Source organism: Molothrus ater, chromosome 8 (genome assembly GCF_012460135.2).
Source record: "Molothrus ater isolate BHLD 08-10-18 breed brown headed cowbird chromosome 8, BPBGC_Mater_1.1, whole genome shotgun sequence".
NCBI lineage: Eukaryota > Metazoa > Chordata > Aves > Passeriformes > Icteridae > Molothrus > Molothrus ater.
In genome coordinates this window covers 3,175,765-3,190,844 of record NC_050485.2, presented here as the reverse complement: position 1 = coordinate 3,190,844, position 15,080 = coordinate 3,175,765, and the positions used below count along the sequence as shown (strand labels likewise).

Below are 15,080 nucleotides of genomic sequence, written 5' to 3'. Positions count from 1 at the left end.
TGCCTCTCTTGCTCCTCCTTGGCCCTTTTCCTGGGCTCTCATATCAGGCCTGACAGGCTCCAAGATGATTCTTGCCTGGGCATTGTGTATTTCCACAAAAGAAGAAGAGTCCCACCTTGGTCAGGAGACAAATGGATTTACCTCTCACTCACATCCTTGCTCTGAAGAGCTCTTCAGCAGATGTGCCAGGGAAGAATAGAGTGAAATCCCAGAAGGACTGGAATCCCAGAATCTCTGGTTTCCTTCTAGGTCTTAAATATCCCAGCTGACCACTTTGTACAACTTTAGGGATCTGTACCAGCCCAGGAGTTCTCCCCTCCTCATTACCTGAGTGCTTGTCTCAGCTCCTGGCTGATGGTTGTACAGGAACCCAGATCCATATTTCATAAACTTTAATCAAAATGACAAATAATCACTCAAGCATTGTACCAGCCCAGAGGCCAGCTTGTGCTCAGCTCCCCATGCAGCTCAGACATGGAAAACAAACATTTTCTACCAGGAGAAGCAAGCTGCACACTCTACCTCTGTCCTTCAGGGCTCCTCTCCTCTCCTCTGCCACCATCCCCTGCACAGAGACACAGCTGCTGCTTCTTCTCCCTGGCCTTCAGCAGCATCTCTGGGGTCTCTGGCACTCAAAGAAAACAAACAACCCAACCAAAACACCTTCCAAGAGTTCAGATATTTGACTTGCTGCTCATTATGTGGTAAAGCTTGAAATACATTTTTCCTCTGGCAGGAGTCTGGGATAACCAGCAGGTTAATACAGAAATGGTTTGGGAAGAACCTGCTTTCATTACAACATGCTGGGATGAGACACAAGTAGTATTTTTTACTTCTTTCAGTCCTTATTGCAAAAGCCATAGGAAAACTGAGCATGACACAGCTCCTTCTTAGTCCAGGATGCTCCAAAATACTCACTTTTCTCAGGAAAATGATCAGTGCAGAATGAGCCCAGATAAACCTGGGGAAATGGAGGGAATCCTTGCACTTCCCACCAGAGACAGAGAATTTCAGCCTATGTTCATCTGGTTTGGGACTGGGGTTCCAAGGAAGCACCAGGCAGGAAACAGCCACCCCTTCTCCTCCACTCTTGGAGCAAACTTAACCTCTCAGGTATGAGAGGACATAAGAGAAATAAAAATAATACAGGACTGCAGGGAGCAGAAATCACCACCCACGCTTCTCCTGGCACTTGAACTTTCCAGATAGCACAGAAAGGATTTTTTTTTTTTTTAAAGCAGCTTTCAAGTTTAATGCCATTCTTTGGCTTCTTCTGACAAACCATTCCAAGCTCAGCAAGCTCATGTCATTACTTAAGCACAGCTTGCCTGCTTGGGAATGCTGTGGCAGGAAATTTGAGTGAAGCAGAGAAAGCAATCTACAGGAGCTGAGGAATTGGCATTCATTTTCCCCAAGCTAGCAAAACACAGGCCAGAATTAGGCTGACACTTTATTGACAATAAATCAAACTTTCCCCTATGTAATCCATAAAAATGAACCAGGCACAAAATACCTTCACAGAGGATGAGCAGTTTAAAAATAAACACAACAGGGACTCAGCCACCTCGTTACTCCAGATCACCTCTACTCCTCAGTGTTTTCTCTCCATAAAACAGCAGAGGCTTTTACCAGAAGTTACTCCCTGAAATGATGAGCTGCAGCTTGAGCACACTGAGGGATTACCTCCAGGAGGTTTCCCAGGAACACACCAGGCTGCACCAGAAGCCCAAGGAAAGCCTTGGGATGAAGGCAGGATGCTCCAGCCCCAGTGCAGGGCACACCCAAGTTGTGACTCAGGATGAAAGCAGCCCCAGCATTTCCCAACTAACCTGTAACCTAAATTATCCTGTGAGTCAAAAGCACCAGCAGGGTGTGAAGTACAGAACTCATCTGGCCAGCAGGTAGCACTCTTTGTTTTCAATTTCTGGTCTGAAAACCAGACCTATCTTCCTTTTATTTTTTACTACCAGCTTTAAAAACACTTCAGAACAAGGTTATGGCTGGTTTGACTTTATTGTAGCAATAAGTGTTTTACTCTTCTACTGTTCATTATGTGTTAAAAAAACCCATTTACTATGATTGTGATGATGTACAGAGCTGGTAAGGAACAACCAAATAGAGCAGCTCCATCTAGGAGCAAATCCACAAAATTTCCCTAAGTGTTCTGAAGACAGATTTTTCAACCCAACAAAATCCAAGATGCCTACTTTCCTGTCCTGACTGCTGAGGGGCAGCCCAAGCTCAGCTTCCATCCCATTCCACTTGCTAAAAACACCTAAAACCACTTTCTTCCCTTCCAAGCTGCTGTGTGTCACTGACTGGCAGCATTTGCAGGCACCATGGGGACAACATCAACAGCCAGGATAACAAAGGGAATACAATGGGAAGTGAGTGGCTAAGACTGATGAATTAATTATTTCCTATTAGTCACCTCTGCTTGTCTCTGAGGGAGGTGTTTGCTCAGCATTCTTCCACCTATTTGCTGTACACACCCTAAAATGCACCAAGCACGTGGAAAAACTAAAAGAAGAATCAGATGTGCTGAAATGAAACACAGGATGTTTTCAGTTTTTAAGCTCCCAGATAGGTGCTACTGCTTTTCCAAGTACCAATTCAAGGGGTTTTGAGACAAACAAGATGGTAACCTACAGCCATGAATTCACATGGAAACTACAGCCATTTCCAGGGGAAATGGAAATGTAGGATGGAAACCTAAATATCAATTCACCTACATGCTTTAAACACTAATGCCACGGTTATTTTTTCTTCCCTCCTGCACACACTTCATATTGTTATTTTCTAAGAACAAGGGTACACAGTATTTAATTAGCAGCTGTCATCTAAGATATCAAAACAGTTTCACAATTTGGACATAAACCCCACACTCAAATATTTAACATTTGGGGACTGAAGTTCTTCATAAATGTCTGCAGAGACAAGGGAAGTTTTAATTTGACAGAAACCTGTTTCATTCTTTGAGATACAATGTGGGAGACCAAAAAACACAATCTCCCACATCTCACCCCATCTCACCCCAAACATCAATCTCTAAAATGGAGACACAATGAATCCCTAAATGGAGACCCCAAACGTGAATCTCCAAAATGGAGACCCCAAACGTGAATCCCCAAAATGGAGACCCCAAACGTGAATCCCCAAAACGGAGACCCCAAACGTGAATCCCCAAAACGGAGACCCCAAACGTGAATCCCCAAAACGGAGACCCCAAACGTGAATCCCCAAAACGGAGACCCCAAACGTGAATCCCTAAAACGGAGACCCCAAACGTGAATCCCCAAAACGGAGACCCCAAACGTGAATCCCCAAAACGGAGACCCCAAACGTGAATCCCCAAAACGGAGACCCCAAACGTGAATCCCCAAAACGGAGACCCCAAACGTGAATCCCCAAAACGGAGACCCCAAACGTGAATCCCTAAAACGGAGACCCCGAACGTGAATCTCCAAAATGGAGACCCCCAACGTCAATCTCTAAATGGAGACCCCAAACATGAATCCCTAAATGGAGACAAAAATCTCTGAAATGCAGACAAAATCCTCCTGCTACCCCACCAACACTAAATATTCAGGACACAGCTTTCCAGACAAGAGCAAGGTGTTTCTCTCCCACTTTTTGACTGGCAAATCCCCCCAGGTATCACAAGTGATGTTATTATCTGCAATCCACAGGGAATTTGAAGATGGCAGAGATGAGCCCTACCCTGACCAGCAGCATCACATGGGGCTGCCTCAAGCCCTTTGGAACCATTTAGGTTGGAAAAGACCCCTAAGATCATCGACTCCAACCTTGATTGCTGATGTTTTCCTTGCCAAAGCAACCTCCTTTTGTAGGTTTGGGAAGTGTTTCAGTTCAAACTGAAATATTTCCCTATTAAATATAGGAGAAAGGCATCCCATCTGCTCTTCAGGGCTCACATCAGCCAGCTCTGCTGCACTGCAACAGCATTTTGGGAAACATGAAAGGACTCAGGCTAATTTTGGGCTTGGAGCAGGAGACCTTCAGGAGATGTTTCCTAGCCCTGGCAATGAGAGCTGGGAAGTTGACAGAGCAGGTGAGCAGAGCCTGGGGAGGATCAGCTCTCCATATCAGCTGCCCTCCAGCACTCACTCTCTGGCTGCTTCTCGTTGGGGGTGATGGATCTCACGAAGTCCTGCGGGGTCATGAACACCTCGGACTCGCCGTGCTCGTTGATGACCTTCAGAGTGGCAAAGTACCTGAAGATTTTGTCTGGTGTGGAGTAGGCTCTGATCCTGTTCTCATATTCCATCACCTGGAAATGAAATTCAGGCAGCATTAGATGTGCACTGTCCCTGCCCCAAGCTGATTCTCAGTCCTCAAAGAGATTTGCCACAGGACAAGTTGCATGCAGCAACACAACTCTGGACTCTTTTGGCATTATTCCTTTCAAAAACCCTTTGAACACCCAGGAAAATATCAGCTGCTGATGTCCCAGGATGAAGAACAAACACTAAAAATCTTTATTATTAATAAATTTAGACTCTTGGTAGTAGCAGAAGAAAAACAAATTCTCAAAATCCCTGAAGGTGCTTTAAAACCATGAGCATAAGAAAACACACTGGCATCCCATTTGTGAATCTAAAGCAGCCCAACATTTTAACCACAGTGCTGAAAGGTTTGATTTGTGATTAATATATGAAGTAAAAGAAAAAAAGTCTTGGAAGGCTGGGAGAAACCTTTACTTTCAAGCAGAGTCTTGGAAAAAATCACTTGGAGCCGCAGCTGGTTGCTCAGTCACCCAAGCTCATTTTTTCCTCTTTTCTATCACATTGGCAGAATTCCCCAGAAACTCAACTCAGTCCTCCCCACCAATCTGCTTCTTCCTAACTCTGCCAGCAGTGATTTTTTTTTTTTGGTACCTAGAAGCAGTTTCCCCTCAAACAGCTGGAATTAATCAAAGAAAACCGACAGCTTTTCTAAACAAAATCCCAACACAAGGCCACAAGGGTGGAAAAAGGCACAGACACCTACACTTCATCATGTATTAGCATAGAAAACTTTCCTCCTTACTTCAGCTTTTCATTCCTGCATTATATGCTGTGTTTAACAGTCCATAATGTACTTGAAACCTGCAGCTGGCCAGGAGCCACAGGAGGAAAAAATCCCCACCAAAGATGTGCTGCAAGAGAACAGGCAAGATCAAGGGTACTGCCAAGGCAGCTGTAGATCATTCCTGGCTTTGGTCCTGCTTCAGCCTTGTCCTTAAATTCCTGAACAACTTCCTCAGCCTGATGTTTATCAGACAGAAAACACCCTCTCTAGTTTTTCTTACTTCTAGGATAAATAAAAAAGGCCAAATGTTCCAAATCCTCCAAGCCAGGCTTGGGAAAGCAAATCCTCTTTATTTGCCCCAGATGACATTCCCTGGAATGACAATACCTAAAGCATTCTCCCCACTCCTCTGTGCATCACCACAGCTCTTCCAGAATTCACATGTCCTTGCACCAACCACTACAGGCAGTTCCCTCCCGCCTGCAGGAGAAAGGGGTTTTTTTTCCCTAGGGCCTTTGCACTTCTAATCAACAAACCTAATCCCACTTTTATTGCTTCAGTCCACAAGGTTCTGCACAGCTAAGGGCACTGGAATGAGGAAAATTGCTTTATTGCCAAGCTCCAAGTAAAAGATGACACCCACTTTTCCCCCCTCTCTCTGGCTTTGTCTACTGCTCCCACCTGGCAGGAGGCAGCTCCTTATGCCAAAGGGATCTTTCCACTTGTGGGTGCAGGCCATATCTCACTCCTGCCTGACCTGATCTCATGAATAACACCCCACCCAGCTTAATCAGCCAGAAACAGCTCAGTATTTTTACCTTCAAGGAAGACAAATAAAACAAGGGCAATATGAAAGCCCAGACTGGAGCCAAGAGCAGACACCATAGACCACGACCAGCTCCTCCTCCCTCCATCCATGGTAACCCTTCAACACTGCCTGCTTTCTAGCTAAAAAACAACTCATTAACCAAATTTTCCAAGCCTGTGGAAAAAAGTTTCTTGCAAGGCACTATCAATTGCTTTTCCTCAGCCCAGCTGGGCACAACCCCACTGCTGCACCAGAGACAGGAGTCCTGACATTCTGCCACTAAAACCATGTTTCATTTTAGCCCACTTGACCCCATATCCACAATGGCTCTTCCCTCTACATCTATTTTAATCCCCTGCTCTCAGGCTCGCTGCTTTCAGGTGCTTTTCTCCTGATGTTTAGAATATTTAGAGTATTACTTCCACAGCAATAACAGCTTACTAACAACACGGGCTCAAAACCACATCTCCCATCTTAGAGCACAGAAATGCACAATCTGGACCAAAAGAGCAGAATCTAAACTGCTTTTTAGCATCTCACAGGCTGCTTTCATCACAGCTGAAATCTCACTTCTTCCACAAGCTTCCCTACAAGAAGGGAACAAATGCAGCCACACTTCTTCCCCTTTGCCTGCAGATGAACTCACAATTACATCATTCTAGGTAATGAGCTAATCAGCTGGCAAAAACTGACAAATGTTGCAGCCCATGCCTCTGGCTGCAAGGCTGGGTGCAACACCAAGCCAGGTCAAGAAGGGAGCAGCCAAGATGCTGCAAATGGGGAAAACCTCATTTATTTGTGCCTGGGTGCTGAACATCAAGTGAGTGCTAACAAGGGTGGCCTGATCACCCAAAACAAATGTGGAGTTAGGAGCCCATGTCTTTGGGTGCAGACAACCATTTTTGAGGGGTTTTTGCACTGCTTCAAAGCCACCTGGACTGAAATTCCAGGCAAGTGTCTCCTTTCCTGACCTCTCACTTTTCCCTAGTACAAACCAGTCCCTGATGCAAGGAAGACCAGTCAAAATTCTCATCCTGCCTCCAGAAATGCAGCCTCAGGTAATCGGGCACCTCCAGAAAGATGATATAACCCAAAAGGAAAAATCCCTTTTTTGCATTTATTAGTAGAGCATGTACTGGAGGAGAAAGACAAGTAAGTAATCCCTGCTGCTCTACAAGAGTGAAGGTGCTGTTGAGACTGTCAATGTTTATGCTAAGCCTCAGGTTAAAAGGAAAAAAAACACCTAAATATTATGCTGACATGAAAATAAAGCTCTAAATTAACATCTCAAGGCACAGAGCATCACCAGGGCCTGCCTGACTATGCAGCAGCACACATCTTTACAGGGGAAATTAATTAAGACTCATTTTCTTCGTGCTTCCTCCTGTGACACACACCCAAATGAAGGCTCAGCACAGGAACATCCCAAGGCAAGATACCTGCAGGACCCAAACACTGCCAGTACATCTTGATAAGTCAGCCCTACTGCTGCATGCAAATACTTTTAGCAAGTTAATTAACACATCAGCCTGCCCCCATTCTGCATTACAGCTCATTAGCCTTCCAACTATATTGAGGCACTCAAGTAAATTTTTTTTTTTCCTTTTCTGCCCTACATATCCAACATATGCCTGGGAAGCATCCACACAATCCCAACACCTGAGAGTGCTTTATGTTTCAGCTTCCCCCTCTCACTGGATCACTATTTAAAACAGCAATGTCAAACTTAATTTACTGCTTCACCACTAATCATCACCTTCATTAAAAGCAACATTAGGATAACAAACAAGTGTTAAACACTTCCAATTAGGCTTAATTTTTTTCACAAGGAAAATCCCACGCTATTTCCAATTAATTATGGGAAGAGCTGGGAAGAGTTTGTACTGTGGGTGGTGGTTTGTTGGGGTTTTCTTAAACAGACAGAAGAGTCAAGAATTCCCGAGGTGCTACAGAGTTAGGGGAGCAGCACATCCTGGGAGCAGCCCTGATTTTGAGTCGGGAGCAGGGCACACCTTCCCCTGTCATCTGAGCTGGCCACATTCAAACAGCTCCGGGGTGACTCACTGCAGCAACTGCTGACCAAACAGGGAGCAGGCACCCGGGACAATACCTGGCACATCCTGCGTTTAAAGGAGCTGTTGCAACATTGGCATTCAGGCCACACAAGGAACGTTCTGTCTGGAGGCTGCAGAGAAAAGGCTTGTGTTGGCACAAAGATGATGAGGGCTGTCCCCCAGGGAAATTGCTGCTCCTGGAGAAGGCACTCTGGGATGAGAAGGGATCCAGGCCACACACTGTTCCCATCTTTTGGGCACACCTGGCTTGTGTCTTATTTGGAAATCATGGGCATATTCCTCCCTGCCTAGTTTGGGAAGGAAAGAGCTGGTCAACACAGGCACATCTCAAACAACTGGAGCAATAGTCCTTCCATTTAAAAAACTTCCTGTGGCTGCCCCAGCAGCAGCCACATCAGACAAAAATCAATCTTTGCACTCACTGTATTCAAAAGTAAGAGTGTGGGTGGAGGTGGACTGTGGTTTGCTCTTTACAACCTGCCTCCATCTGCTAACACTGGAAAAAACCAATAACCTGCTTTTCTTGAGTGATACTGGCAAGAGCTGAAGTTGTCAGAGCACCTGACACCCAGCTGCCATGAAAATTAGCAAGAACCCACATTCCTGGACAATTCTGAGTATCTCAGCACAGTATCTCACTACAGAACTTCACTGAGCTGCCACCAACAGGTCACAACAGGAGAGAGTCTGGAGCCCCAAATACCACAAAGCACTTGAAATCTCTAGTTGTGTAATCTTTTCTGACCAGGAACCAAAATGATTCAGCAGCTCTAAAGGAAACAGCTCTTATTTTTTCATGAGAAGCTGTTAAGCCACTATATATGACTACCCACAATTTAACAGCTAATGAGATGCAACCTCCAGAATACAGGCTTAAAAATAAGTATCAGAAGCAAGTCATAACAAAATGGAAGTAGATGCTCTTCACAATTCCTTTCTCCTCTTTGGTGCTGCAAAGATATTACATCATCCAACACAGCCCTATAAAACTGACATCCAGATGGGCTTAAAAAATAAAATACTGCTGTCTGCCAGCTCCCAGTCAGAGGACTCTGCCAGATCAAATTACACATCCTTTAATAACAGTGGTTTCACATAGTGCCAAACCAGTTGCCAGTTCTGAGGTGCCCAAAGCTCCTGGAACTCCCCAAGAGCGAAGGCAGGTCACAAACCAACAATAGAGTTTATTACTCAAGTTTTCCCTCTCTTGAAAATGTGTCTGATCTGAAAATGAAATAGCCAGAAGCATCAAGAGAGAGCCAGGACTAATCAAGAAGGGGGACTGAGCCTGTATTTCAACAAGTACATTTGCACAGAAAAATTAAATGAAGAATTAAAGTATACCTTTCCTACAACCCTCCCTTCCACATTCACCTCTACTTCTTCCTCCATGCACTGGGTATACCCACAGGCATAAGGATGGGCTCAGAGACACTCATGCTGAATATCCCAGATGGTTTAAAAGCTTTGGCAACAATTCCTTGCTTTGTTTGCACCATCCCAACAGCCATCAGTGCAGGAACTTTGATTCTCTTGGACATGTAAGTGGAGGTGGGAAAAGAGGTCTCCATTTCAGAGATCAGTGTACTGTGCTTTCCAAAGGCAAATTTCAACCTGCAGAAACTCATGGCCACATGCTGAGAAATCAGGCTCCTAAAAGAGTGAGGTGCCTCAGAAAATACAGGTACAGAGCAAGTTTTCCCTCTTGCAGGACGCCCGAGTTTGGTACCTTGCGGTCCCTGAACCCGGAGCGCTTCTTCTTCTTCCCTTCCGCCGGCGCCTCCTCATCGCCTGAGGCCACTGCCCTCCTGCCCTCACTGCTGCTGCTGCTCTCCTCCTCCTCCTCCTGCTTCATCTTCTCCCCTGGCTCTGCCCTCGGGCCGTGTCTGACAGAGTCTTCTGCATATGCCCTGTACCAGGGAAAAGAAAACGCTCGTTTAGGAAGCGACTGAGGGGTGCCACAAAATGGTCCTGCCAGGCTCCACTGGTTCCAGTTCAGCGGGGAGGGCTGCAAACCAAAAGCAGAGAAGTGACCAATCCCCTTGGAATTCAGTGTGCTTCCCCCTGCTGTAATCAAATTTCCATGCCACATCAAAACCCAGACTAATGGCCACAGAAAGTTTTCCCAGTCCAAATCACTCAGTGAATTATGACACCCTCTCCCAAAACCCAGACATGCAAGAAACACTGGGAGAAAAGCATATCATACCTCCTCCAGCACTAAATTCCACCTCTGCTTCCCCAAAAAGATGCATTAAGTGACAGTTCTACCATCAGCACTGCAGGATTCAGGATGAACAACCTTTTTGTTTCAGCTCAGCTGATTTATTTTCTATCTCCAGCAGCTGACAAGCTGTTTTATCCCCTTCTTCCACCAATGACTCTTCTAAACACCAGTGCTGCAGGATTTGTGACAACAAAACTGGAGCTGTTTGTCCTCAAGGTGCAAATAAAACTCTGGCAGAGCCCAGGACCCCTTTTCCCTTGCTGTTCAAATACAAAGATCTTCAGTCAACTCTGTTCATAGACCAAGACTCAACACTTGAAATCACTCAGAATCAGGAGCAACTCACAGAACTGCAACTGGCAATGGGATGATTAAATAAAAAGCAGGATAAATCCCTAAGCCAAACAATGCTCTGGCTTTACTTGTAAAGCAGTTTAGAATCAGACAGAGCTCAGACCACATTAACAGCAGTGAAATGATAATCTCTGAGGAGTGTCACAAGCAACAAAGCCAACGGTTTGACAACATTATTTCTCTTTCTAAAGGACTCAAACAGCTCAGGGAAACATCCCAGCCTGCCCATAATTTAAACAAATCTGTCTTTACATTGCATTCCTGGTGATTTATTTTGGACTAATCACAGGGTATGCAGCTTACACACAGGTGCTGCTCCTTGCCCACTTTGGTACTGCCTGGAGCTATGAATGTGGTCATTTACAGCTGTGTGAGTTTGTTTTAAAAGGGCTGCCTTGGGAGAAAAACAAAAACAAACCAAGATTTTTGAAGTCTCCCAAGCTCTAAACAAAAGGCTACACATACTTCATCCTGCCAGTTTCCTGGAAAACACAGATGTGCTGTGTAATACCAACAGAAGAGCCTGTGTCTGTCTCCCCAGGAATCACAGAATCATGGAATGGTTTGGGTTGGAAGGGGCCTTAAAGATCCTCTCCTTCCAACCCCCTGCCATGGGCAGGGACACCTTCCACAGCTTGCAGCAATCTCAGCACATCAGCTTCCAAAAAGGAGCAATGAGGGTAAGTGATCCATCAATTAATTTAAATGCTACCAAAAGAAAAGACAACTCTCTCCTTATCAGCATCCAATAATTCACTGACAGCACAGAACAAGACAGATGGGAATGGGCTAAAGAACTGCAAACTCCACATTACTGGTGGGAAGAAGACACTTCATCATTTATGGAATGGATTGGGCTGGAAGGGATCAGCTCAGACAGGGATTCAGAGGTTTCTAGTCCACAGTGGGACACAACACAGCCCCATTACAGGGATCTGATGTAATAAAATACCCAAGTGTTCAGTGAAGAGCAGTACTAATCCTGCCTTTTTACATTCAAATGGACCTTTACACACTTCTTGATCTGAAAAGGTCCTGAGTCTCAATTTGCCAATATATATTTCTGAGTCTTACAGCAAAGCACCATCTTTATGGCCTCCACTGAACCAAACTTCCAGAGACAGGATCCAAACCTGGGTCCTCCACAAAGATCTTAAACTAGGGAAACTCTTTCCCCAGAACAGTCCTGAGGCTGATCTCTCTTGGAGAGCATGAAGTCCATGCTGGCACCTGTCCTGAAGCCTTTCCTGAAAGTTTAATCAGCACTGGCACACCCTTGAGGAGCTGTGGGTTTGGCTGAAAAATGCAGCTGCCAGCTGAGGCTACAGCAGCAGCACTGACATGGAAAGCCCTTGTGCAGGCAGGACACCCATCCTAAGTAGCTCTGAGGGAACCTCTTGGGAGAAGGGGCAGAGAAGCAATAGGAAATCAATTGCCTATCTCCACAACTAAGGTGTTCCATAGGAAAAATGCTGGAGAATAACTGTATCAGGAAAGATTTGCTCCTGTAGTGCTTGACTGACAGCTAGCAGCCCAGGGAAGGGATAGATGAAATTGAAAAATCAAACTTTTTCAGCACATCCCACGCATTCCTTCAATCCATCAGGCTGTCAAGTCAGTTGCTCCAGTGATACAGACTGAGGCTGTTTGAATACAGGCAGCTTTTTCCTCCCTCTGGTTTATCCAGGTAATTAACTCTGCTCCACACTCAGATCACCATCCCAGCATCCAGGAAAACGAGCTGGGGAGAAAGGCAGAGTCTGTAGGCTGCTTCTCAAGCAAGGTTTAACAGCTATTCTTGAACTAGCCACTGAAGGAGCAGCTCTCTGTGTGCACCTTCTCTGTGTATTTTACCACCCTCTGCTGAAATCCTTGGCTTCCAACAACTGCAACTTCCATACTCAGCCCACATAAAAAAAGTCTTTCAGTGCAGATGTCAGAGTATGGCTGGAGGAAAAAAAAAAAGCCCATAGCTCCAGAAATATCCACCCTGCTAGACTTCCCTCAGCAAGTGAAGACTCTCTCTTCTCCTCCCCTGTTTGATGAGGCTGACTTTCCAATGAAATTCCTGGTGCTGCAGTTTCTGCACAAAAAGGGAAATGAAAATACAAAGCCTCACTTCACTGTGTGCCAAGCCCAGCCACCAGCCCTTCCCACAGAGTGTGCCTGCCCTGGCTCCTGAACCCTACTGCCATGCTTCAACCATTCTGATCTCTTCAGACTTTCTTCCCCTCCAGTGAACTGAATTTGAATCAAAGACTGCTCACCACCCACTCAGCAATATCTCCTTTGAATCCTTGGAGAAAGCCAACAATCAAGTGTAAGATCAGAATCCTCATCCTCCCCAAAACCACTGAGCTACCAGAGGCCTGCAATGATAAATTCTCTTTTGGGGACCCATTCCTTAAGAGAGCCAAACACATGCAACCATGGGATATACAAGTTGCAGGTCCTGCAGGTCTTCCAATGAATCACAACCCCTCACTTCACAGTATTTTTCTTCTTTGAATGACAGAAGCAGAACAGCATGAAAAAAAAAAAAATCACAAAACTTTGTGCCAGAGATAACAGTGCTCAGTTATTCTAATCCTGGAGGCAGTAGCAAAGTATTCAGCTATCAGCTGCTGCTCAGTGTCAGAAGGAAAAGGAAGAGATGGGCACCCAGGAGCCAGCAAAGCTGCTGTCAGCAAACCAGGGCGGAGGGAGGAACCTGCCTGACACAGGTGTTCCTCAGCTGACTAAGAGCTGCCATTCTCCCAGTATGTAAACAGCTGGGGACATCCCAGTGACGTTTAAAAGCCACTTAAGACTTCAGGGCTTTCCTGCTGTAATGCAAAAGCAAGTTAGGACATGACATTGATAAAAACAGACAACCTCCAGGGATCAGGAGAACTTTCAGCAAGGAGCTCTGGCTCATCCTCAGCTCAACCACATTCAGCACCTAAATTAGCTACCTGAAACTTTAATAAGGAATTCACCAGAGAGGATGAAGAGCCACAACCCAATTTTTCAGGGTGTTGCCACACTCACAGGGCTCTTTACTACTTTGCTTCCCTCCTCATCTCTCATATACTCAACACCAATATAAACTGGCACAATGAATTTGTGGCAAGAACTTCACAAAGGCAGTCACCCTAATGCCACCCTAATCCTGTGGTGTCCTGACACTACCCCAATATCCTAGTGAGCAGAAATCTGCTATTTCTTAATGCAGGAGATGCTGCTTCCATTTTCCAAACAGAGCTCACCACAGTGGGGTACAGGGCTGTGCCTCCAGGGTCTGATCCTTTCCTTCCCCAATGTCCATGGAGTAAAAACCTCAGTGTTCAGCCAAAAGCCACTGGAGAGAACACAGAGTTCTTTCAAGACACCACTCCCAGACCAATGTGTCTTGAAGTCTTAGGAAAAAATCCTCAGCACAGCAATCCCAAGGAGAGTCTCGAGTGTGTCACCTCTCACCAAGAATTCAAAAAGCATAAAATCACAAAATGGTTTGTGTTGGAAGAGACCTTGAAGATCAGCTCACTCCTTCCCCCTGACATGTAAGCACATGAGGGCTCTAAAAATAAACTCACATGAATAATACCTCTAATTTTTCATCTTTTCTCCCATACATTAGGTTAAGTTGTACCTGACACATCTATAGCAATAAAACAGGTTTCTTCCCTCTTGACTATGATTTATGTGGTTTCCTTTGTTTTACTACAAGAGAGATTTTTGAAGTCTCTGTTTCAACTGGCACAAGATATTTCCAGCAATTCTCATATTCTAAGCAAATTACTCTAAAGCCCCTGGGACACTGCTGCAAAAAATCATTGCGTTCTTAAACAGAGTTAGGGAATCCCAAAACAGTTTGATTTGGAAGGAGCCTTAATGCCCCTCCAGTGCCAACCCCACTATCCCAGGTTGCTCCAAGCCCTGTCCAGCCTGGCCTTGGGCACATCCAGGCAGCCCCAGCTTCTCTGGGCACCCTGTGCCAGGGCCTCCTCACCCTCAGAAAGAGCAATTCTTTCCCAATATCTAAACTAATCCTGTCCTCTGGCAGTGGAAAGCCATTCCCCCTTGTCCCCAGTCCCTCTCCAGCTCTCCTAGAGCCCTGTTAGGCACTGAAGGGCTCCAAGTTCCCCACTCCAATCCCTCTCCTCTCCAGGTGAGCACCCCCAGCTCTCCCAGTCCCTCCAGAGCAGAGGGGCTCCAGCCCTGGGAGCAGCTCCTTGGCCTCCTCTGGACTGGCTCCAACAAGGCAGCAATTTCCAGAGCAACACAGGTGTCTTATCCTTACTCTTACCACTAATTCATTCACAGAAGGATAAGAAAAGGATCATTAACTAAGTATTTTCAGTCTGGCAGGAAGAGCACTGGTAAGACACTGCTTACAGAGGTCACTCTGTGCCCCCAAAGGTACCTTTGCTCCCTTCCTTCACTCATGTTAGACTGATTAACAAGCTTCAGCACCAAAATGCCAATTTAAGGGCTTTCAGAGGCCCACAGATTCAGCCAACAAGGGTGACATGAAGAACAGATCTGCAGCCATTTCCTAACACTCCAAATGGGTATCAGGAAGTAGAAGGTACAAGTTTTACAC

General features: G+C 45.6%; 1 protein-coding gene across 1 annotated transcript in view; it reads right to left on the bottom strand.

Moving 5' to 3' along the window:
- The window catches only part of MICU1 (mitochondrial calcium uptake 1), a 94,161-nt gene that overhangs the window by 62,946 nt on the left and 16,135 nt on the right, over positions 1–15,080 (bottom strand). Inside the window, 2 exon segments of the mRNA XM_054515627.1 lie at positions 4,129–4,291; positions 9,644–9,824. Of these exon segments, the coding sequence (XP_054371602.1) occupies positions 4,129–4,291; positions 9,644–9,824 (344 nt within the window).